This window comes from Bufo bufo, chromosome 5, assembly GCF_905171765.1.
Source record: "Bufo bufo chromosome 5, aBufBuf1.1, whole genome shotgun sequence".
Classification (NCBI taxonomy): domain Eukaryota; kingdom Metazoa; phylum Chordata; class Amphibia; order Anura; family Bufonidae; genus Bufo; species Bufo bufo.
The window spans coordinates 557,770,155-557,795,743 of record NC_053393.1 but is presented as its reverse complement, the minus strand read 5'-3'; the positions used below and the strand labels follow the sequence as shown (position 1 = coordinate 557,795,743).

The window sequence follows — 25,589 nt, the reverse complement described above, 5'->3', positions numbered from 1 at the left end:
GCCCCCATACAGTATAACGTCTCCTTGTGGCTGCCCCATACAGTATAACATCTCCTTGTGGCTGCCCCCATACAGTATAACGGCTCCTTGTGGCTGCCCCCATACAGTATAACGGCTCCTTGTGGCTGCCCCCATACAGTATAACGTCTCCTTGTGGCTGCCCCATACAGTATAACGTCTCCTTGTGGCTGCCCCCATACAGTATAACGGCTCCTTGTGGCTGCCCCCATACAGTATAACGGCTCCTTGTGGCTGCCCCCATACAGTATAACGGCTCCTTGTGGCTGCCCCAGTGCCCCATACAGTGTACGTCTCCTTGTGGCTGCCCACATACAGTATAACGTCTCCTTGTGGCTGCCCCCATACAGTATAAAGGCTCCTTGTGGCTGCCCCCATACAGTATAACGGCTCCTTGTGGCTGCCCCAGTGCCCCATACAGTGTACGTCTCCTTGTGGCTGCCCACATACAGTATAACGTCTCCTTGTGGCTGCCCCCATACAGTATAAAGGCTCCTTGTGGCTGCCCCCATACAGTATAACGTCTCCTTGTGGCTGCCCCCATACAGTATAACGTCTCCTTGTGGCTGCCCCCATACAGTATAAAGGCTCCTTGTGGCTGCCCCCATACAGTATAACGTCTCCTTGTGGCTGCCCCCATACAGTATAACGTCTCCTTGTGGCTGCCCCCATACAGTATAACGTCTCCTTGTGGCTGCCCCATACAGTATAACATCTCCTTGTGGCTGCCCCCATACAGTATAACGGCTCCTTGTGGCTGCCCCCATACAGTATAACGTCTCCTTGTGGCTGCCCCATACAGTATAACATCTCCTTGTGGCTGCCCCCATACAGTATAACGGCTCCTTGTGGCTGCCCCCATACAGTATAACGGCTCCTTGTGGCTGCCCCCATACAGTATAACGTCTCCTTGTGGCTGCCCCATACAGTATAACATCTCCTTGTGGCTGCCCCCATACAGTATAACGGCTCCTTGTGGCTGCCCCCATACAGTATAACGGCTCCTTGTGGCTGCCCCCATACAGTATAACGGCTCCTTGTGGCTGCCCCAGTGCCCCATACAGTGTACGTCTCCTTGTGGCTGCCCACATACAGTATAACGTCTCCTTGTGGCTGCCCCCATACAGTATAAAGGCTCCTTGTGGCTGCCCCCATACAGTATAACGGCTCCTTGTGGCTGCCCCAGTGCCCCATACAGTGTACGTCTCCTTGTGGCTGCCCACATACAGTATAACGTCTCCTTGTGGCTGCCCCCATACAGTATAAAGGCTCCTTGTGGCTGCCCCCATACAGTATAACGTCTCCTTGTGGCTGCCCCCATACAGTATAACGTCTCCTTGTGGCTGCCCCCATACAGTATAACGTCTCCTTGTGGCTGCCCCATACAGTATAACATCTCCTTGTGGCTGCCCCCATACAGTATAACGGCTCCTTGTGGCTGCCCCCATACAGTATAACGGCTCCTTGTGGCTGCCCCCATACAGTATAACGTCTCCTTGTGGCTGCCCCATACAGTATAACGTCTCCTTGTGGCTGCCCCCATACAGTATAACGGCTCCTTGTGGCTGCCCCCATACAGTATAACGGCTCCTTGTGGCTGCCCCCATACAGTATAACGTCTCCTTGTGGCTGCCCCATACAGTATAACATCTCCTTGTGGCTGCCCCCATACAGTATAACGGCTCCTTGTGGCTGCCCCCATACAGTATAACGGCTCCTTGTGGCTGCCCCCATACAGTATAACGGCTCCTTGTGGCTGCCCCCATACAGTATAACGTCTCCTTGTGGCTGCCCCCATACAGTATAACGGCTCCTTGTGCTGCCCCCATACAGTATAACGGCTCCTTGTGGCTGCCCCCATACAGTATAACGTCTCCTTGTGGCCCCAAGTGTTTTTTTCTTCTAAATGGACATTTATCGCGATATATATCGTTATCACGATAAATTTCTTAATATCGTTATCGTGGGAATATTTTTGATATCGTCCAACCCTAGCACTATCTATATTATTCCTATAAATCAATTAGATCAGATTCTACCCATATATGAGTGTGCCTGCTTATCTCTTTACTTCTTATACTGGTTTATACTGGTGTAATGAGCTGGAGATGGCGGGATTACAGCCGACCACAGACGCTCCATGTTCTCTGCTTCTTCCTACAAGTCTCTGGCTATGGAGACCACTGGTGGGAATAAGGAGCCGATTATGTCCCCGAGAGGAACAAGTCCGGACGCGTCTGGTAGAAGCCGATCTCCTTTACGGAAACCACCTGCAGCATGTCCGGCCGTGCTGAGGATGCATGTGTACAAGGTTATTGGCTGTGAGCCGCCATCTAATATCTAGGTCCAGCCTCTGGGAGACCTGCAGCCATTTGGCTCAGACGACGACTGTTGTCGGGTCATATGTGGTTGTCATGATAATTAAAGGGGTTATTACATAACAAGTATCACAGTGCAATGAATGGGGCATTTCTGATGAAGTTTTATTACAATGTACATGCAGTAATAATATTGGTTGCATTTTTATGTACAGTACATTTTCCTTCTGGTAGCGCCCCCTGCTGTTTCTTCTGTGACTAGGTTTCTGGTCCACCTTCTCCTGCATTCAGGGATGGACACATGCTCAGTATCTTCCCTGCTCCCTCCTCCTGTCAGTGCCGGTGCAGTCATCTCGCGGAGAAGCAGTGCAGACTCCTTTCATTCATCCCTACTTGTATATTCATGGAGGTATATAGCTGTATATCTACATGGGGGGAGGGGAGAGGGGATTAGGAAGAGCTTGCTGCAGCGCACTCCTGGGAGATGCAGGTGCTTGATGGTCACATGGGATGAGCTGCTGCCCACCCACAGAGAATGAAGAGACCAGAGCTGCAGAGGAGGGAGTAAAGAAGCTAAAAAGGATGAATATTATACTGGAGAGCAGCAGTTTTTGCATTTCTGTACTTGAAGTGTTGTATGCACTACTCCAGATAACTTTTTCCAGGACGTTCTCCATGACAGCACCATATGTAGGTTGTCCTTCTGGTCTTCTGTAGGGACTAGAACACAGAGAAGTCAATAGGCCGCTCCAGCCTCCAGGGTTCTTCCTGTCTCTACAGAGGACAGGTGCAGAGAGGATTCCTAGTGGAATTTTCCTGTTCTTGTAGGATCTTTTCTCTAGGGTTGTATGGGGGTTTCTTCCCTCTACTTCCATGGTAGTGGTCCCCTAGTCCATCCCAGACCCTTTCTAGACCTTCTCAAATCAGCTGTATGGGATGGTCATGTCCTGCTGAAGGGACCCTTCCCATCAGGTTTGATGTCGGGGATGTTGCTTCCCTATTTGAGCTCTGGCTTTGTCATCAGAAGATCCTGGCAGGCAGTGTGGAGCATCTGAAGGCTTGAGTCCCCAGGTTCAGGACTCGCATCCGTCCAAGATTCTCTCCTGGAGGATCGAGTACCTGGAGTAAAAGGGGAGGAACTTTATGACAGTGTGAGTGGTAAGAGCCCATCTGTATATACACTCATTGACCAAAAATCCTGCACCAAGAAGATGATGTTGGGATGAAACTTTCCCAGTGTGACTGTAATGATGATAAATATAAGGGGTCCCAATATTACAGAAATGGAGACATTTATTGGTGAAAATTGTCCAATTCCAAGGAGGTTTTAGGACCCTGTTGGGCTGCCTCTATCCTGGATACAAGATGAGATGCAGCCTTTAGCCTTGACACAAGATAAGATACGGCCTCTAGCCTTGACACAAGATGAGATACGGCCTCTAGCCTTGACACAAGATGAGATACGGCCTCTAGCCTTGACACAAGGTGAGATACAGCCTCTAGCCTTGACACAAGATGAGATACGGCCTCTAGCCTTGACACAAGATGAGATACGGCCTCTAGCCTTGACACAAGATGAGATACGGCCTCTAGCCTTGACACAAGATGAGATAAGGCCTCCAGCCTTGACACAAGATGAGATACGGCCTCCAGCCTTGACACAAGATGAGATACGGCCTCTAGCCTTGACACAAGATGAGATACGGCCTCCAGCCTTGACACAAGATGAGATACGGCCTCCAGCCTTGACACAAGATGAGATACGGCCTCTAGCCTTGACACAAGATGAGATACGGCCTCTAGCCTTGACACAAGATGAGATACGGCCTCTAGCCTTGACACAAGATGAGATACGGCCTCTAGCCTTGACACAAGATGAGATACGGCCTCTTGCCTTGACACAAGATGAGATACGGCCTCTAGCCTGGATACATCATGGTTGAGCAAGGAGACATACATGTTCAGCATAGTAACCTAAGGTACATTTGCCAACAGATGTTACAGATTCACCTGTAGATCCCTTACACTCATAGGTTGCTGAAGCTCTTATTTCAGCTGTTCCCATAAATGCTTTATAGGCAATAAAATAGGAAGACACTGTAATGGCACCCCGGGCATAAAAGGGGGTAAAAGCCATTTAAGAGATATTCCCTTTCCAGATGCAAAGGCAGCTACTAAAGACACCAATCTCCCGAACTGGAAACCATGTGAATGCTGCATACAGCCGAATAGGAAAAACCATATGAAAGGTTTACATTCCTAGCAGTCGGAATGGAACAGCATACAATAAATCCCCCCAAGAACGAGACCAAGCTCTGTGTTGAGGGTAAATCTGAATCTCTCTTTACTGAGGACTACCCGCCCGTATTTATGCAGGTCCCCATCTGGTGGACACTCCCCTAGAGGGACCAGATGGAGGACTGTGACACAGGACAGATAAGCAGCAATTCACGATACACAGACACAACACATCCCTACAATGCATCCTGGTTTCCTCCTCTCTGCCCTGGAGACAACCGAGGAGTAATTCAATTATCTCTCAGGACAAAGGGGCATCGCCATTGTACACGTGGGGACAACAGGACAGAAATCAATATTCAAATATACAATGTCACAACCATTACAGTAAACACAGACATTTAACATATCCCCAGATAGCTCAGGTCTGAGTGCATTTTATTAGGTGAATGGCACTCAGACTACACGAATACAGTAGAATCGCCATGGAGCCAAATTCTTTCACATAGTCTTTCATTATCCGAATGGGCTCCATGGCATAGCTATCTGGGGTATCACTGTTCAAATAGGGCAAGTACCAAATGACCCGGCTTTTATGTCTTTGCAGGGGAAAATCAAGCGTTTCAACATGGGGCCATAGTCTAAACGGAGCAGGCAGGACACAAGACTTCTCCAGTGCAATGTAGCGAGATTGGTCTTGTCACAGACACATTCCTGGGGAAGTCTCGCTGTGCGCAGGAAAGCATTATCCAGCTGAAAAGTGCTATGAGAAGAATACATGTGGCGGCAGGATGTCCTGCACATATCGCTGAGCTGTTAGTGCCCCTCGTACCACTACTAGGGGCCACCTGTGTCTAGGTTATGGGAGTTGCTTATTCTTGTCGGTAGATCACACGATCCTCTCTACTGGCAGTCTGTCTGGGCTGTCCGGAGCTTGTTAACTCTACCTGCACTAACATAACCAGTGCGCCCAACATTTCCTAAAAGCTAAGTCAGAACAGCCTAGATCAGTGGTGACGAACCAATGGCGCGGGTGCCAGAGGCAGCAATCAGAGCCCTCTCTGTGTGCACCCTCTGCCCAATGACTTTTCAAAAACCTTCCTCAGAGAAAGAGATTTTCTCTTGATGGCAGAATCCACTCAAATTCTCTAAAGTACCTATAAATTGTGGATTTTGGAGAATTGTTGGATCGTGAACATCAAGAAATCAGATTTCTCTCCAGACACCAGGAAGATTTTATGACCAACACTCATTTCTGCCAATTCTCAAACTTGAGATGATACAGGGAAAAATATCAGTCTTCTGGAGAAAGAGCCACTGCTTATTAAGGGAAGCTATGAACATCTTGGGGTTAATGACCTTCTGCATCTCCACAGTTCTTTTGGAGTCATTTTCATGTCTGTTCTCTCCAGAAATTGGTTCTTACTGCCTAAACCAAACAATTCATCTTCCCAGAGTGAGAAGACAGGCTTTACTTTCGTGGACTTTCCCAGAAAACCTGTAATGAGGGATTCTTTGGAATGTAAGTCCCTATGGATACCAGCAAAACGGGATGAGGTGCTCAGGAATAGAATATGGGCCTAGCATGCTCATTTCCTCCTTTTCCTTTTATTCCGGCCGTCCTGAACAATATATGGTTAAAAGCAACCAGTGTCATTCAAAATACTTAATTATGTCCAAAGCACAGCTGGTTACCAATCCTGAAGTATTTATTTCTGGAAGACCCAGAACCTCTGTATCTAAGATTAAATATTTTTCTTCTCCAGGGCCCTCTTCTGTATCGAAAGGTCCAGATGCAGAAATCCTGAAAGCTTGAATCCTGAGAGGGAAATCCTGAAAATTCCTTACAGTAGTGTCCCAAGGAAGTTATCTCACCAGGTTACAGGGAGGTTTGAAAGAGATTTTGCTCCTGGTACGAATCTGAATATTCGGTCATTTTTTAGGCTACTTTTACATTAGCGGCAGGCTGTTTTGGCGGGTGAACAGCCTGTCGGATAGTCAGGATTTTGATTAGTTTCCAGGCCTTATTCCCTCATCCCTTTGCCTCCTATGCTCGGTGTGGTGTGTCCCCCTCCCCCCTTCCCCATACACACCGAAGTGTGACAGGATATGATAATGGAATTAGACCCAGGAGCCTAAAGGTACAGATCTCGGCCCTGGGTTGTTTTCTGTACCTTTCCCTTGCAGACTATAGATGGATCAAAATGTTCATTAAGGCTACATCCTGGATCAGACTGGCCCTCAAACAATCCATTCAACTTTGGGACCTAACTTCAGTGGTTGAGTTTGAGTTTGAGATTCTTGTCCCTTAAAACTGTTTTCCCAGATGCCATTACCTTGGCCCGTAGGGTCAGGAAAGTACAGCCCTTTTGCATCGGTGAGTCTTACCTCAAAAATTTCAATAGGATAATCCTAAAAGTGTATCCGACCTTTCTCCCTAAAATTGCCTCAGCTTTTCACCTTAACCAAGAGATGGTTTTTCCATCTTTTTAATGCATCCCCTCACAATGGTGATTCCACATCTTAGATGTCAAAAGTTTAATAGGAAATATTTAGATGCCTTGAGAGTAGGGAAGGAACAATGAGAAGAAGGTCTCAAAGACCATCTTGGCGAGGTGGCTGAAGACTTCAATCCAATAATTCTGTAATACGCAAAGAGTTTCTGGTCCAGATGGAATTAAAGCCAATCACATCAGGGCCTTTTTAGTTCCATGGGCAGAGAGAGCAGAGGCATCTACTGATCAGATCTGCAGAGCAGCGCCTCGGGAAGCGTTATTACAGACTGGACATCTAATACAATCAGGAGTTAGCCCTTGAGAGATTTGACCCAGACTCTCTTCTCCCCCAACCACATGCTTATCTGGTATCGCTCCATGTGGTGTCATTGGTAATGAGTAAATACATATTTAGTTGCATCCATCCTGGTGTAGTATTTCAGAAAACACTGGAGGGAGATGGTGAGAGGAGCCTTGTAACCTCTCTGTGTTCCTGTCCCTGCAGAAGACTAGAAGGGCAATCTCCATGTGGTGCTGTCATGTCGGACTCCAGAGAATCCAGTCGCTGGTAGAATTCCTACTTCTTAATTTGTGGGATAATCCTTTTACAGAGGTTATCCAGCCTAATTATTTAACAGACCCCTTCAGAGTGGCTGGATTCATACTTACCTGATGCCTGCTGGTGGGTTCCAGCTCCATCGATACATATGCACCTCTGCAGATCCCGGGTCTCTGAGAATCCACATCCAGTTGACAGGGCAGGGGAGTACCTGCCACCCATGCAGTACGTCACTCAGTCATGTGCCACATTGGTCACAGGTCACCGCTGCTGCCAGTCCTTGGCTGCAGCAGTTGCTCCCAACCCCCCAACTATCTCCACACACCGCCCCCCTGTCAACAGTGTGTTGATTTCCACAGACACAGCACCTGCAGAGTCGACAGTAAATCAATGAAGCCAGAACACAGAGGCAGGGACCAAGTATGAACTCCACCGGGGGTCCGCCTCTCTGAAGGGGTCTATTACACAAGTTTAAAGTTGGATAACTCTTTTAATGATCTTTTGTAGGCATCTAAAACATTCCACTCAACTTGTCCAACTGTCCTGTAATTCACAATATTTGTTTCACACATTTTGAATCAGGATGAAGATCTGAACAATATTAATGCTACAGAGACAGATGTGAGGGGCGATGAGGAATACAAGGAGGAGATTCCTACAGAGACAGATGTGAGGGGGGATGAGGAATACAAGGAGGAGATTCCTACAGAGACAGATGTGAGGGGCGATGAGGAATACAAGGAGGAGATTCCCGCAGAGACAGATGTGAGGGGCGATGAGGAATACAAGGAGGAGATTCCTACAGAGACAGATGTGAGGGGCGATGAGGAATACAAGGAGGAGATTCCTACAGAGACAGATGTGAGGGGCGATGAGGAATACAAGGAGGAGATTCCTACAGAGACAGATGTGAGGGGCGATGAGGAATACAAGAAGGAGATCCCTACAGAGACAGATGTGAGGGGCGATGAGGAATACAAGGAGGAGATCCCTACAGAGACAGATGTGAGGAGCGATGAGGAATACAAGGAGGAGATCCCTACAGATAAGAGTCCAGGTGAGTAGTGACCACTAAATGAAGCAAAGACGAGTCTGTAACTATAATGACCCTGAATTGGACTTCGCCTATAGCAGGTGCCTTCCCCAGGTCCTAACAGTGTCCCCCAGTACTCAGATACCCCCAGGACTTGCAGTAGGACCAATCTGTGTAATACAAAGCACATATCACAGCACTAGCAGGTAAGAGGAGATAGGAACTCATCAGTAGATGACTGGACCAGGATGGGGATGGTAATCAGACAATGGAACAGACGGATGATGGAGGTTTTATGGTGCACAGATTATTGAATAGACAATATGTGGCACTGACTGGATCTTTCCCTAAAACTTTCCCTAGATCTGTCCTTACATGCTGACCCTAATACCAGACATCACTGACCCTCACTGTCCCTTAAGACATTCCTATGAAAAATCCTAGTCTCTAAGGGTCCATTCACACGTCCGTATGAATGTATCTGCACCCGTTCCGCAATTCTGCGGAACGGGTGCAGACCCATTAATTCTTTATGTGGACGGAATGAATGCCGAGCGCACACTCCGCATTTCCGTAGCGGGGCTCCGAACTTCCAGTCCGCAGCTGCGGACAAGAAAAGGACATGTTTTATGGGAGTGCGGGCCGGGTGTATTGCGGATGTGTGAATTGCTCTTAAAACAGACAACATGAGGACACTAAGACCCAATCCAAACTGAGCAGAGCTGAACTAGAATCAAGGCAGGACAGACTGAAACATGGAACATCCCCTCCCCCCAACCACACACGACTACAAGAATCAGAGGTAAAGACTGGACGAACCATAAGAACAAAACTACACTGATGAAGTAAACTGGGAGAGATCCTAGAAAATAAAAGGATTACTGGATTGAAAAGCACAGAGTTTACACTATAACCAGCAGCCCCCTGCAGAAACTAGGAATATTTACAACGAGGCTAACCAGTCAGGAGCTCCTCTCCAAACAAGGTGAGCTACAGAAGAGAGGTCGGCTGAGCAAGAGATCAGCTACTGTATAATACATAGAAACTGCCCCAAACATACTAGTAGACAGGAGAAGATGAAACCATAGGAGTGTTCCCGCTGATCCTAGCCCATTACACTAAGGTGGTAACGATTCCCTCAGGTCTGCGCTGTGACTCTCCAGGACGTGCTCAGTAATATCATGGTGACAGGTCTCTTCCATGAATCTCCTGGACGTGTCCTGGTGTCCCTCTGGGCAGAATTTCACAGGCCCCATGTCACATACACTCTGGACTGCACTGGATTCTGGTGTCCAAATTCTGAATGTGCAAGGTGTCAACACGTGTCGTCCATACAGACCCCGGGTACCTTCTGGTTTCAAAATTGGGAGGATTGGGCTGCCATACCTCTAATAGGGGGTAGGTTTCCTGGCCCTCCTGACACCTCTGTTGCATACAATGACATTGTTATAATGCTAGAGTCAGTTATTAAATTTTTCAGTTGGCTTGCTTCTTCTTTCCTAAGGTTATTTCTGCCTTCAACAACTGGTGTATAGTCCGTACAGGTTCTCACTTGAGTTGATCAAAGTAGATTAAACTTGATGAACCTGTGTCGCCTCTTAAGGCAATGTAACTATGAGTTTCTCACCGGTACCTTTTGCCATGGTTGATTTCTGAGATATAACCCAAACTGGTCCCACATCACAGCATCAGTATTGGTTATGGACTTGGCCCCCTTCTTATTCCTTCTGCTGTAACATTGCCATCAATTGTTGTATGCTGTTTATGGACTGGGGCAGCGTCTCCTTCTCCTCCTGACGCCGGGCAAAGAATCTTTTTCGCAGTATTCTGTTTGATCATGGATGCCCAACTTGCGGCCCTCCAACTGTTGCAAAACTACAACTTCCAGCATGCCTGGACAGCCTACAGCTATTAGGGCATGCTGAAAATTGTAGCCTTGCAACAGCTGGAAGGCCGCAGATTGAGCATCCCCGAGTTAGATGATTGATCTCCAGGATGTGAGAAACCTGTGCATATGATTGCCTGACTCTTGCCTGTTGTAACAGCTCTGTTCTTCTTGTCCGAACTTTCTATGTACTTAAGGCCATTCTGTTTTTAGGTGTTGGATCACATGACACAATTAGACAGCACCCTCTAGCCTCTCTCATCAGTTATGAATTTTGATAGCTGCCTTCAATAATTAAAAAAAGTAATTTTAAAACTTTTTGTTTTTAGTAGATGACTGTACTGGGCGCTTGGAGAAACATCTCATATCTACATATTATAATGCAGTTGATCCAGGTGTCATATCAGATACATATGAAGAGCGTGCCATTATCCCAGATGTACCCTCAGACCTTCACAGCAAAAATCTATCATCTCATCCTTTAATACAGGTCCGATCTTTTAATTTATCACATACTCTTACTCCGAATGAAACTCACAGAAGAGGTTCTGGAACCCAAAGAGCTCAGAGAAAGCCGTATTCATGCTCAGAATGTGGCAAATGTTTTACTTGGAAATCAGGCCTTCTTCAACATCAAAGACATCACACAGGGAAGAAGCTGTATTCATGTTCAGACTGTGGGAAATGTTTTACTAACAAATCACATCTGGAAAACCATCAGAGAATTCACACAGGAGAGAAGCCGTTTTCATGTTCAGAATGTGGAAAATGTTTTACGAAAAAAACACATCTTGAAACCCATCAGCGAATTCACACAGGAGAGAAGCCGTTTTCATGTTCAGAATGTGGAAAATGTTTTACTAGAAAATCACATCTTGAAAACCATCACAGAATTCACACAGGAGAGAAGCCGTTTTCATGTTCAGAATGTAGGAAATCTTTTACTGATAAATCAAGTCTTGAGAGCCATCAGAGAATTCACACAGGAGAGAAGCCGTTTTCGTGTTCAGAATGTGCGAAATCCTTTAGTAGAAAGTCAGTTCTTCTTCTACATCAAAGAAGTCACACAGGAGAGAAGCCGTATTCATGTTCAGAATGTGGAAAATCTTTTACTCGGAAAGCACATCTTCAGAGCCACCAGAGAATTCACACAGGGGACAAACCGTATTCATGTTCAGAATGTAGGAAATCTTTTACTGAGAAATCAAGTCTTGAGAGCCATCAGAGAATTCACACAGGAGAGAAGCCGTTTTCGTGTTCAGAATGTGGAAAATATTTTACTAGAAAAACACATCTTGAAAACCATCAAAGAGTTCACACAGGAGAGAAGCCATTTTCATGTTTAGAATGTGGTAAATCTTTTACTCGGAAATTACATCTTCAGAGCCACCAGAGCATTCACACAGGGGACAAGCCGTATTCATGTTCAGAATGTAGAAAATCTTTTACTGAGAAATCAAGTTTTGAGAGACATCGGCAAATTCACATAGGGGAGAAGCTGTATTCATGTTCAGAATGTGGCAAATGTTTTACTCAGAAATCATCTTTAAAGAGCCATCAGAAAATTCACACAGGGGAGAAGCTGTATTCATGTTCAGAATGTAGGAAATGTTTTACTGAGAAATCAAGTCTTGAGAGACATCAGAGAATTCACACAGGAGAGAAGCCGTTTTCGTGTTCAGAATGTGGCAAATGTTTTACTCAAAAATCATCTCTTGTTCAACATCAGAGAATTCACACAGGGAACAACCAATTCTGAATCCTTCCTGTAAAATATGCCATGAATTTCCATATTTTTTCTTGCTATCATTTATAGAACACTCTGCTTTGTTATAAAAATATTGCATATATATTGAAGCAGGAATTAAAAGAAAATATCAGTATATTCAGAAGTGTAGTTACTGCTGTTATAATTGTAGATCTTAAAGGGGTTGTGCAAGAATGAGGGGGCTTGGCAAACTCCCCCACTTTTCTGGATCTGTAAAGGGAAGATTACTTACCTGCTCCTTCTCTTCCAAGCCTGCAATGCTCGGCTGGGCTCATCTGGTTTGACATTGCCACAGCCGACACTGGCCACGGTGGAGACTGGATCCCCTTGTGTCATGTGACTATTTGCCATGACGTAAGGAAAACCGGTAACCGTGATCGTCCATGAATTATATAATATACATATTGGAAATATTTCAGAGGATAGGTCATCAGTTAACAAAATCTTGGGTTTACTACCTGGCTTATGAAGTTGTGAACATTCCCAGACCCTTTGGACTCATTTGCAGCAAATGGTAAGGGAAATCTGAGGAATAATTATACCCTTAATCCCACAACTTAATTGTTTGAGGGAAGTGGAGAGGACTTGGAGGAGAGGTGTTTGCCTGTTGTCTTCCACCCGATCAGTCTGGTCACCACATTATGCCTTTTTTGAATTTTAGTTGCAGCCTGTAACGCCTTCCAGCATGATGTCGTATAGAACATCTGAAACATTTATTGCTGATTTCACATTTGGAGATGGAGAGACCTAGGAAATGGAGAAGTTTTATCAGTGGCATGTCTAGGGTGTTTGGCAATCTGGGCTGGTCTTTTCTCTGCCCCCCTCACCCCCAATGCTTTGAAATAATTGTACCCCCTTACAGTAGTATTGTCCTCATTGTACAACCTTCACAGTAGTTTTGTACGGATGTGTGCCCTCTCACAGTAGTTATGCCCTCTGTGCCTCCTTCACAGTAATAATCCTCATTGTGCCCCCTTCATAGTAGTAATCTCCACTGTGCCCCCTTCATAGTAATAATGCCCACTGTGCCCCCTTCATAGTAATACTGCCCACTGTGCCCCCTTTAGAGTAATAATGCCCACTGTGCCCTCTTCACAGTAATAATGCCCATTGATTGTGCCCCTTCACATTAGTAGTGCCCTCTGTGCCGCCTCTATAGTAATAAAATCCTCTGCCCCTCCCTCCTTAGTAATAGTCTTACGTGCCCCCTCCATAATAGTAATGCTTTCTGTGCCCCCTCCATAGTAGTAATTCCCTCTGTGCCCCCCTTTATAGTAGTAATTCCCTCTGTGCCCGCCTCCATAGTAGTAATGCCCTCTGTGCCCCCCTCCATAGTAGTAATGCCCTCTGTGCCCCCCTCCACATTAGTAATTCCCTCTTTTTCCACCCTCCATAGTTGTAATGCCCTCTGTGCCCCCTTCCATATTAATAATGCCCACTGTGCCCCCTTTAGAGTAATAATGTCCACTGTGCCCTCTTCACAGTAATAATGCCCATTGATTCTGTGCCCCTTCACATTAGTAGTGCCCTCTCTGCCCCTCCCTCCTTAGTAATAGTCTTCCGTGCCCCCCTCCATAATAGTAATGCTTTCTGTGCCCCCCTCCATAGTAGTAATTCCCTCTGTGCCCCCCTCCATAGTAGTAATGCCCTTTGTGCCCCCCTCCATAGTAGTAATGCCCTCTGTGCCCCCTCCATAGTAGTAATGCCCTCTGTAATAAAAAAAAATTATCACAGTCTAGGGATCGACCGATTATCGGTTTTACCGATATAATCGGCCGATATTGAGGATTTTGAACGTTATCGGTATTGGCATCTATTTTGCCGATATACCGATAACGTATTGGGAACACAGAACGCGCTGCTCTCAGCGCTCTCCGTGTTCCCTCCGCAGCACAGGGGAGAAGGAAGCAGTGTCTCCTCCCCCCTGTGCTGCCGCCAATGAGGGGAGGGGCTGTGGCCACCGCTCCACCAATGAAGATAAGCCTTTCATTAATTCATATACAGGAGGCTGGAGCTGCAGAATCACATACCCGGCTCCCGACCTCTATGAGCGGTAGCTGCGGTCCGCGGTAGTTAACCCCTTAGGTGCCGCGGATCGCAGCTACCGCTCATAGAGGTCGGGAGCCGGCTATGTGATTCTGCAGCCAGCTCCCGCCTCCTGTATATGAATGATTGAGAGACTTATCTTCATTGGTGGCGAAGTGCGCCCCCCACCCCCCATCCCAATAGTAAAAACATTGGTGGCGCAGTGCGCCCCCCCCAAGCCCCCCAGTATTAATCATTGGTGGCGTAGTGCGCCCCCCCCCCCCAAGCCCCCAGTATTAATCATTGGTGGCGCAGTGCGCCCCCCACCCCCATCCCAGTATTAAAAACGTTGGTGTAGCAGTGCGCCCCCCCACCCCCCAGTATTAATCATTAGTGGCAGTGGCCACAGGATCCACTCTCCCCTCCTCCTCCGATCGGAGCCCCAGCAGTGTAATCCTGGGGCTCCGATCGGTTACCATGGCAGCCAGGACGCTACTGAAGCCCTGGCTGCCATGTTCAGCTCCCCGCTGCTGTGTGCACAGAGCCCAGGGCAGCAGGGACAGTGTGAGATCCTATTCACCCTGATAGAGATCTATCAGGGTGAATAGGACAAGGGTTCCAGTCCCTAAGGGGGCTAAAAGTTAGTAAATTTTTTTTTTTATATAAATGAAAAAGATTTACAAAAAAAAAAAATACACATTAACAATAAACATTAATTTTCAGCAGATTTGTGTAGGAAATTTTTTTTTTCTCAAAAATGAAAATTCCCAGAATATCGGTATAAATTATCGGCCTGAAGGTTCACAAATTATCGGTATCGGCCCTAAAAAATCAATATCGGTCGATCCCTAGTAACTACCCACCTTGTCAGGCACAGATCGCTTTGCAGCACGGTGTGGGTGGAGGTTATACAGATTTCCAGGCTGCAGGCCCCACCCACACAGGCCGGCAGCGCGATCTGTGTCTGCAGGCTGAATGGTGGAGCAGGGAGAAGTCTTCCTGCTTCACCATTCTGTGCGCCGCCGGCCTGACAGAAGGGAGGAGCGCGGGGAGCTGAGCTGTGAGTGACAGGACCCAGCTCCCTGCGCTCCAGCAATGAGCGCTTCTGTCTGTATTTATGGAAGCGCCCATTGCTTCTGGCACCCCCAGAGAGTCGGCACCCGGGGCTGACCCCCCCTTAGTACGCCACTGAGTTTTATTGTTAATGAGGCTCTGTCAGCATGATCAACCGTATTAAACCAAGCAGAGTAGACGGCTTTTTGACAGAACACCAAACGTAGTCTTCGGTTCTTGCAATCAGTCAGCTGTAAAAAGGTGCAGACCTTCTTCTGCTCCGTATGAAGAGAAGAAAGAAACAAAAATGGTGTCAGGACTCGTTAAACTGTGGATCGTTTCAAAGAAGGCAAAGGGTGGCTCTGGCTTCTCCACTTGAGATAAATATCTGTGCTCATCGAAAATACTCCACTGCTCCTTCACCTCTCCCCTTTTTCCGGAAAATGTACCTTATGCAACTCCTGGTGCTCAGAAGCAGTGTGTGCCCGGTTTGGGCAGTCATGTGGGCCCCAAGCAGCAGATGGGAAAGATGACTCAGCGGCAGGACTTGCAGTGGTAGAGCAGATCACACAGCAGCAGGTAGTGGATGTTTTCTGCTGACACAGCTACAATGGCCGCCACCAAGGCTCCTACACCTGACCGCCCTCCGAACAGTGCAGCAACCGCGGCTTCATTCAGCTCCCAGGTAAAACAGCTAGTAGCCACACAGAAGAGCGGTGCAGATTGCAGAGAGAAGCGAAGAGACGGCGTTCCCAGAGTGGAGGAAAGGTGCCATCTCCTCTATAGTCCCCAATCCACCAGCTAAGTCCTTCTCATTCAGCTGGTACCAGAGGAAAGGGTTTGCTGAATTAGGAGAGCACTGGACCTATAGACATCTCAGCGCTGTATGGCCACTTCCGGCTCCTGGGTCCAGAAAGTATTTGAGACTGAGGTTTTGGGTGGGCGATAGGCCGTACATTGGTAGATGGTTAATACAACTCAGTTTAAATATGAATTGGGTCCTCTAGGCCCGGGGAAGTTTTCTGGCATGCAAAAGAGTCCCGAAATAGAGCTCTGGCCAATGGATGAGAAAGGAATGACTTGTACAGGCAGGAGATCTCCTCTAACGTCTGGCAGTTAGCTGTGGGCCTTGTGGTTGGAATACCCAGTAAAGGTGCAATGGTGCCTCCGTTCCTAAAAATAAAGACAGAGTTCAGTGGATGAGGTAATGTAAGAGGAAGCACCCGTACCATGTCAGTCACCAGTGAGAATGTGGGTGGCTGTAGTGGAGGTAGCAGCAGCACTGTCAGCACCAGCCGTCCGCCCTGTAGTAACAGGTCACAGCTCTCCCTCACCTCTGGTAGGTGGCCGCATGTTACAGCATATAAAAAGGATGACTGTGGATGGGACTGCTTACTCATCATCTCAGTCACAGCAGGACAATGCTTGTCTATCAGGTTCCATACTGTACTGCTGCTGCCGCTACTTCTACCCCTACACAGCTGCGCATCTCCAGTCTTGTCCGTCAGGTTCCATACTGTGCTGCTGCCACTTCTACTTCCCCACATGTCCTCCCTTGTCCATCATGTTCCAAACTGTTGCTGCTTCCACTCTACACAACCAGACATCTACTGCCTTGTCCAGTAGAGAGATATCAGTCGGACTTGGTTCCTCAGTAGGCCTCCATTAGGGCTTCAGAGTGGCTGCTCAGGCTGCTGCATCAGCAAAAGGCATTACCCCTGCCTCGGGTGTTTGTACCTTGATGATCACTACCCCAAGAGACTCTACAGCTTTAATGGGTTTATCTGCTGATTCCACAAAGTCTCTGCTCTTCCAGATAGGACCATAGTCTTCTGCCACCCCAAAGACCTACCTGCAGTGTGTGTATGTATTAGCTGTGAGAACTTGAGCCATTGTACATGTTGCATGTAGCTATGCTTTCTATGCTAAGCAGGAGGGTAGGGTAGTGACTGCCTACCCAGTCCATGGTGTGTGACAGTTCATCTGGCAAGCTCCCCTTTTCAGGGGTGAAAGGTAGGGGGAATAGTCAGGCTTTTAAGCACAAGGAGGACTCAGGAGGCAGAAGTGCATTTTAACTGGTGTCCTGCCAGTTTGCATAAGTTGCATAAAACACAAATCATAAACACAACACCTAGACTTGTCCAGGCTCTAACTAAACAGTAGGTCCCTCTCTAGGACGTGGCTGAGCTAACCGAGGTCCACCTAAAATAGACACACAGTCTGAACAGCAACCTGTCATATTTACGTTTCCTTGCTCTGGACCTTCAGGGTCTCTCGGTGAGATGTGACTTCTCTCTCTCCCAGGAAGTTGTGAGCAAGTGTGCTGCCATCCTGGTTATCTAGCAACTCGCCAGGTGCAGCTCATCAGGGCCCAGGCTTAGGTTTTTAACCCTTTCATATATAGCTTTCCTTAGCATATGTTAGGAACCTGAGAGACACATATACACCCTCAATTATTGTGTCTGGATGTTAGGAGCTTATTTCCATGGAGCATAGAAACATAGAATGTGTCGGCAGATAAGAACCATTTGGCCCATCCAGTCTGCCCAATATATCTGAATCCTATTAATAGTCCCTGGCCCTATCTTATATGAAGGATAGCCTTATGCCTATCCCATGCATGCTTAACCCCTTAAGGACCGGGCTCATTTTCACCTTAAGGACCAGGCCATTTTTTGGAAATCTGACCAGTGTCACTTTAAGTGCTCATTAACTTTAAAACGCTTTGACTTACCCAGGCCGTTCTGAGATTGTTTTTTCGTCACATATTGTACTTCAAGTCACTGCAAAAATTGGTGTCAAAAAGTTAATTTTTGCATAAAAAAATACAATTTTACCAAAAATTTTGAAAAATTAGCAAATTTCAAACTTCAGTTTCTCTACTTCTGTAATACATAGTAATACCCCCAAAAATTCGTGATGATTTTACATTCCCCATATGTCTACTTCATGTTTGTAGCATTTTGGGAATGATATTTTATTTTTTGGGGATGTTACAAGGCTTAGAAGTTTAGAAGCAAATTTTGAAATTTTTCAGAAATCTTCAAAATCCCACTTTTTATGGACCAGTTCAGGTTTGAAGTCACTTTGTTGAGGCTTAGATAATAGAAACCTCCAAAAATTACCCCTCAAGGTATTCAAACTGTTTTTTCAAACTTTATTAACCCTTTAGGTCTTCCACAAGGAGTTAAAGGCAGATGGAGAAACAATTTTGAAATTTCTATATTTTTGAAAATTTTCCAATATAATCAATTTTTCCAGGAGTAAAACAAGGGTTAACTGCCAAACAACACTCAAATGGGTTGCCCTGATTCTGTAGTTGCAAAAACACCCCATATGTGGTCGTAAACTACTGTTGGCCGAACGGTAGCACATAGAAGGAGGGGAACGCCATATGGGTTTTGGAAGGCAGATTTGGCAGGACTGGTTTTGTTTATACCATGTCCCATTTGAAGCCCCCTGTTGCACCCCTAGAATAGAAATTTCAAAAAAGTGACTCCATCTAAGAAAGTACACCCCTCAAGGTATTCAAAACTGGGTTTACAAACTTTGTTAACCCTTTAGGTTGTTCCACAAGAGTTTAATGGCAGATGGAGAAACAATTTTGAAATTTCTATTTTTTGGAAAAGTTTCCAATATAATCAATTTTTTCCAGGAGTAAAACAAGGGTTAACTGCAAACACACTCAAAATGGGTTGCCCTGATTCTGTAGTTTGCAAAACACCCCATATGTGGTCGTAAACTACTGTTTGGCCGAACGTAGCACATAGAAGGAGGGGAACGCCATATGGGTTTTGGAAGGCAGATTTGGCAGGACTGGTTTTGTTTATACCATGTCCCATTTGAAGCCCCCTGTTGCACCCCTAGAATAGAAATTTCAAAAAAGTGACTCCATCTAAGAAAGTACACCCCTCAAGGTATTCAAAACTTGGTTTACAAACTTTGTTAACCCTTTAGGTGTTCCACAAGAGTTAATGGCAGATGGAGAAACAATTTTGAAATTTCTATTTTTTGGAAAAGTTCCAATATAATCAATTTTTTCCAGGAGTAAAACAAGGGTTAACTGCCAAACAACACTCAAAATGGGTTGCCCTGATCTGTAGTTTGCAAAAAACACCCCATATGAGGTCGTAAACTACTGTTTGGGCCGAACGGTAGCACATAGAAGGAGGGGAACGCCATATGGGTTTTGGAAGGCAGATTTGGCAGGACTGGTTTTGTTTATACCATGTCCACATTTGAAGCCCCCTGTTGCACCCCTAGAATAGAAATTTCAAAAAAGTGACTCCAGCTAAGAAAGTACACCCCTCAAGGTATTCAAAACTGGGTTTACAAACTTTGTTAACCCTTTAGGTGTTCCACAAGAGTTAATGGCAGATGGAGAAACAATTTTGAAATTTCTATTTTTGGAAAAGTTTCCAATATAATACATTTTTTCCAGGAGTAAAACAAGGGTTAACTGCCAAACAACACTCAAAATGGGGTTGCCCTGATTCTGTAGTTTGCAAAACACCCCATATGTGGGTCGTAAACTACTGTTTGGCTAAACGGCAGGACATAGAAGAAGGGGAATGTCATATGGTTTTTGGAAGTCAGATTTGCTGGACTGGTTTATTGACACCATGTACCCTTTCTAGCCCCCTGATGCACCCCTAGAGTAGAAACTCCATAAAAGTGACCCCATCTAGGAAACTAAGGGATAGAGGTGGTTGTTGTTTTGGGACTATTTTAGGGTAAATTAAGATTTTTGGTTGCTCTATATTACTCTTTTTGAGGCAATGTAACAAAAAAATTAAATTCTAAAATTGTTTTCTACATTCGCTATTTAGTTTTGTGAACACCTAAAGGGTTAACATAGTTTGTAAAGGTACTTTTGAATACCTTGAGGGGGTGTAGTTTCTTAGATGGGGTCACTTTTTTGGAGTTTCTAGTCTAGGCTACATCAGGGGGGGCTTCTAATAGGACATGGTGTCAAAAAAAAAACTGTCCATCAAAATCTGCCTTCCGAAACCATATGGAGTTCCCTTCGTTCTATGCCCTGCCGTGCGGCCATATAGCCATTTACGACCACATATGGGGGGTTTCTGCAAACTACAGAATCAGGGCCATAAATATTGAGTTTGTTTGGCTGTTAACCCTTGCTTTATTACCGGCAAAAAGGATTCAATGGAAATTTTGCCACGTTTTTATTTTATATTTTAACACCGTTCATCCGAGGCGTTTGGGCAAAAGTTATTTTTATAGCGACGACTTTTACGCACGCGACGATGCCCAATATGTATGGTCTCTCAGACTTTGGAGACACTAAGCAGGCATCCTAAAAACTGCGGCCCTCCAGATGTTGTAAACTCAATTCCCACCATGCCCTGCTGATGGCTGTAGGTTGTCTGGGCATGCTGGGAGTTATAGTTTTACAACATCTGGAGGGCCGCAGTTTGAGGATGCCTGCACTAAAACTAATATTTTTTTGGGAAAATAAAAAATGTTTCCGTGTCTCCAAAGTCTGAGAGCCATAGTTTTTATGTTCTCTAGTGGACTGTTGGGGATTATAAAAATTTAGTACTCCTGGAAGTGTGATACTCCCTGAAGCAATCGATAATGCAGAGGCCCGGATGATCGGGGCACGTGTCACACTGAGTGGTGGTGTCCTTCCGTATCCCCCTCTTGTGACACACTCTGCACTTTTTTGGGGTTCGTCTCTTCTTTCCAGTATGGGGGACCACACCTGGAAAGTGTTGGCCAGGGACGATCCGGGCGCCTCCAATTCCCGAGGTACTCCGCCTGCTCTTTCCGGTCGAAAAGATCAGGGCCTTGAGGACTGCCTCATAGAATTGGAGGAATGTCCCTGTGCAGCCAGCGCTTCGGGATAGTACAAAAGAGTTGTACATGGCAACCTGCACCAGTAGACCGCAACTTTTTTGTACCATGCCCGGGTTTTGCGCATGGCGTTTATATGGTTTGAGGACCTTGATCAAAGAGATCAACTCCTCCCATATACCGATTGTAGTCGACGATACAATCGGGCTTGAGGACCGTTGCCGCGGTACCTCGCACAGGGACTGGGTGGGTGCTGTTACTGTGGATTGTGACAGCATAAGGACATCCCTCTTGTCCTTATACCTGACCATCAACAGGTTTCCACTGTAAGGGCACAGGTCTCACCCCTGGGGATAGGTACCTGGAGGGGGTAGGCAGGGAGGCCGCGTTGATTTTTCCGCACGGTCCCACAAGCGAACGTGATCTGGCGGCAAGGGACCTGAACAAGGGATACTGGTATAAAAGTTGTCCACGTACAAGTGGTAACCGTTATCCAGCAGTGGGTACATAAGGTCCCACACGAGTTTCCCGGTAATCACCCAGAGTGGGGGGACATTCTGGGGGTTGAATACGGGAATCTCGCCCCTCGTACACACGAAATTTTGTAAGTGTACCCTGAGGTACTCTCACAAATTTTGTATAGCTTCACGCCATACCTCGCCCGCTTTGTGGGAATGTATTGGCGGAAACTGAGTCTCCCCTTGAACGCAACGAGAGACTCATCAACCGCGACATCCCTTCCAGGTACGTAGGCCTCCATGAATTTGGCCCCAAAGTGATCGATGACCGGCCGTATCTTATACAGCCGGTCATAGGCAGGATCACCTCGGGGGGGGACATGCTGCATTATCGGAATAATGCAGACAATTCCGGACAGCCTCAAACCGGGGAGCGTGTCATGACCATACTGTACAGTGGGGTTCTGGTATAGGACGTCCCCACTCCAGTATTGCCTGACACTGGGTTTTTTGGACTAGACCCATATGCAGCACGAGGCCCCCAAAATGTCCTCATCTCGGGCTGCACTGACCGGCGTCCAGCCACGGGTCTAGCCAAAAGAATGAGCCTGGGGATTTGAGCGACGAACTGTTGGGCGTACAGATTCGTCTGCTCCACCATCAGATTCACCAGTGGGTTACTGAAAAAAAAAACTAAAATAGTCAATTTCAGTAAACCCACTGTGGGAATCTGGATTCCAGGATTGCCAGCAAAATCCGGAATCTCAGGCTCAAAGTCCACTGGGGGACACCAACTAAGTTCATCGCAGGGGGCTCCGGTGGACTTATTTGGTGGGCCGGGAAACCAGGTACGAACCCCAGGGCGGCTCGTACTAGGGTGGGCCACAGGATCCCTAGCATGTGGGTGCCCCTGGCTCCGCCTGGCGGCGTCTCCGCCGCCTTGGTGCTCATCGTCATCCGATGATGATGAGGAGGATGCGGATGACAAAGGAACGTGGGGTCATCCTCATCCTCACTGGGGCTCTCAGAGTCGGAGGCAATCTGGGCGTATGCCTCCTCGGCCGAGAACATCCGGCGGGCCATGGGTGTGTGTGCGTGTATGTGTGCGTGTGTGGAAACCTTTATTATATGTGCGTGTGTGTGGGGGCATAACGGGTGTTCGCGTACTAAAAAAGGCAAAAAAAGAAAGGGCAAGTGTTAGGAAAAAAAAAGTTCAAATTTGCTGATCAGCGGTACAACGCTGTGGGGGGGGGGGGGGCTGGTGGGGGGGGGGCAAGTGGCAGGGGGGGGTCTGGGGTCTGATGGATGGGATCAAAAAAAGTTTTGATATAAAAGAACTTTTTTTTTTTTTTTTCTAACTTTTCCCTTCTTTCCCTGCCTAACGGTGGCCTCTCCCTCACTGACCCTAACCTACCTGGGTGGCGATGGGTGCAGGAGGGTGATGGATGGCGATTAGGGGGACGCAGGAGCTGGTGCCGAACGGTGCTGCACGGTCAGGGTGCTGGACAGGAAGAGGAGGGGAGAGAGGAGCGCAGGAAGTTTGAATCTCGCGCCTCTCTCCCCTGCTCCAATCAGCACCCTGGACAGCGGCGTTCAGCACCAGGGCTAGCACCGCCTCTCCAAATCCTCGGACTGCGATAGGTGGTGTATAATTACGCCACCGATCGCAGTCTTTTTCCGGTTCATCGGGTCACAGGACACCCGAATGGACCGGAAACGCAGAAAACCGCAGGTCTGAATTGACCTGCGGTTTTCTGCGATCGTCGATACAGGGGGGTCTAATGACCCCCCCTGCATTGTTACGGGATGCCGGCTGAATGATTTCAGCCGGCATCCCGTTCCGATTAACCCCCGCGGCGCCGGAATGCCGATTTTAAGTCAGGACGTACCGGTACGTCCCTGTGTCCTTAAGGACTCGGGAAATAGGGGCGTACCGGTACGTCCTATTCCTTAAGGGGTTAAACTCCTACACTGTATTTGCAGCTACCACTTTCTGCAGGAAGGCTATTCATGCATCCACTACTCTCTCAGTAAAGTAATACTTCCTTATATTACTTTTAAACCTTTGCCCCTCTAATTTAAAACTGTGTCCTCTTGTGGTAGTTTTTCTTCTTTTAAATCTCTCCTCCTTTACCGAGTGATTCCCTTTATGTATTTAAAAGTTTCTATCATATCCCCTCTGTCTCTTCTTTCTTCAAGCTCTACATATTAAGGTCCTTTAACCTTTCCTGGTAAGTTTTATCCTGCAATCCATGTACTAGTTTTAGTAGCTCTTCTCTGAACTCTCTCTAGAGTATCTATATCCTTCTGGAGATATGGCCTCCAGTACTGCGCACAATACTCCAAGTGAGGTCTCACCAGTGTTCTGTACAGCGGCATAAGCACTTCACTCTTTCTACTGCTTATACCTCTCCCTATACATCCAAGCATTTCTGCTGGCATTTCGTGCTGCCCTATTACATTGTCTTCCCACCTTTAAGTCTTCTGAAATAATTACTCCTAAATCCTTTCCTCAGATACTGAGGTCAGGGACTGTGTCAAATATTCTATATTCTGCCCTTGGGTTTTTTACGCCCCAGGTGCATTATCTTGCACTTATCCACATTAAATTTCAGTTTCCAGAGTTCTGACCATTCTTCTAGTTTTCCTAAATCCTTTTCCATTTGCGTTTCCCTCCAGGAACATCAACCCTGTTACATATCTTTGTGTCATCAGCAAAAAAGACAACCTTACCATCGAGGCCTTTTGCAATATCACTTATGAAGATATTAAACAAAATTGGTCCAGTACAGATCCCTGTGGAACCCACTGGTAACATGACCTTGTTTTGAATGTTCTCCATTGACTACAACCCTCTGCTGTCTGTCACTCAGCCACTGCCTAATCCACTCAACAATATGGGAGTCCATGCTCAATGACTGCAGTTTATTGTAAGTCTTCTATGTGGGACAGTGTCAAACGCCTTACTAAAATCTAGATATGCGATGTCTACTGCACTCCACCGTCTATTATTTTAGTCACCCAGTCAAAAAAATCTATAAGATTTGTTTGACATGATCTCCCTGAAGTAAACCCATGTTGTTTTCATCTTGCAATCCATGGGATTTTAGATGTTCCACAATCCTATCCTTTAATAGGGTTTTCCATTAATTTGCCTGCTATTGATGTCAGACTCACTGGTCTATAGTTGCTCGATTCCTCCCTACTACCTTCTTGTGAATGGGCACGACATTTGCCAAATTTCCAATCTTCCGGGACGACTCCTGTTACTAATGATTGGTTAAATAAATCTGTAACGGTTTTGCCCAGCTCACCACTAAGCTCTTTTAATAATTTTGGGTGTATCTCATCAGGCCCCTGTGACTTATTTGTCTTCACTTTAGACAGCAAACTTAGAACATCTTCCTCTGTAAAGACACATGCATCAAACGATTTATTAGTCATCCTTTCTAGTGGAGGGTCCTTCTCCTTCTTTTGTAAAAACTGAACAGAAGTATTCATTAAGGCAGTCGGCTAGCCCTTTATTCTCTTCTACATACCTTCCGTCCTTTGTTTTTAATTTAGTTATTCCCTTGTTTTAATTTCCTTTTTTCATTTATATATCTGAAGAATGTCTTATCCCCTTTTTTCATAGACTGAGCTAGTTTTTCTTCTGCCTGCGCTTTAGAAGTTCTTATAACTTGCTTGGCCTCTCTCTGCCTAATCTTGTAGATTTCCTTATCTTCATTGCCCTCTGTTTTTTTTTATAATTACAAAATGCTAGCTTTTTATTTTTAATGATTTGGGCCACTTCTGCTGAGTACCACAGTGGTCTCTTCCTTTTTTTGCTTTTACTGACAAGTCTAATGCAATTTTCTGTTGCCTTCAATAATGCACCTTTTAAGTAGTCCCATTTCTCCTGGACTCCATGTAATCCGTTCAG

General features: G+C 46.3%; 1 protein-coding gene across 4 annotated transcripts in view; it reads left to right on the top strand.

Moving 5' to 3' along the window:
* LOC121000844 (gastrula zinc finger protein XlCGF26.1-like) overlaps window positions 1–25,589 on the top strand; it is a 96,519-nt gene that overhangs the window by 33,745 nt on the left and 37,185 nt on the right. For 2 of the 4 annotated variants that reach the window (XM_040431560.1, XM_040431561.1), the window contains exon 6: window positions 7,575–7,757. In XM_040431560.1, coding sequence (XP_040287494.1) covers window positions 7,575–7,742 — 168 coding nt within the window. In that variant the 3' untranslated portion in view covers window positions 7,743–7,757. Of the gene's footprint in view, window positions 1–7,574; window positions 7,758–10,878; window positions 12,357–25,589 lie in introns of those variants that run through there. The other 2 variants (XM_040431562.1, XM_040431559.1) reach the window with 2 other exon arrangements.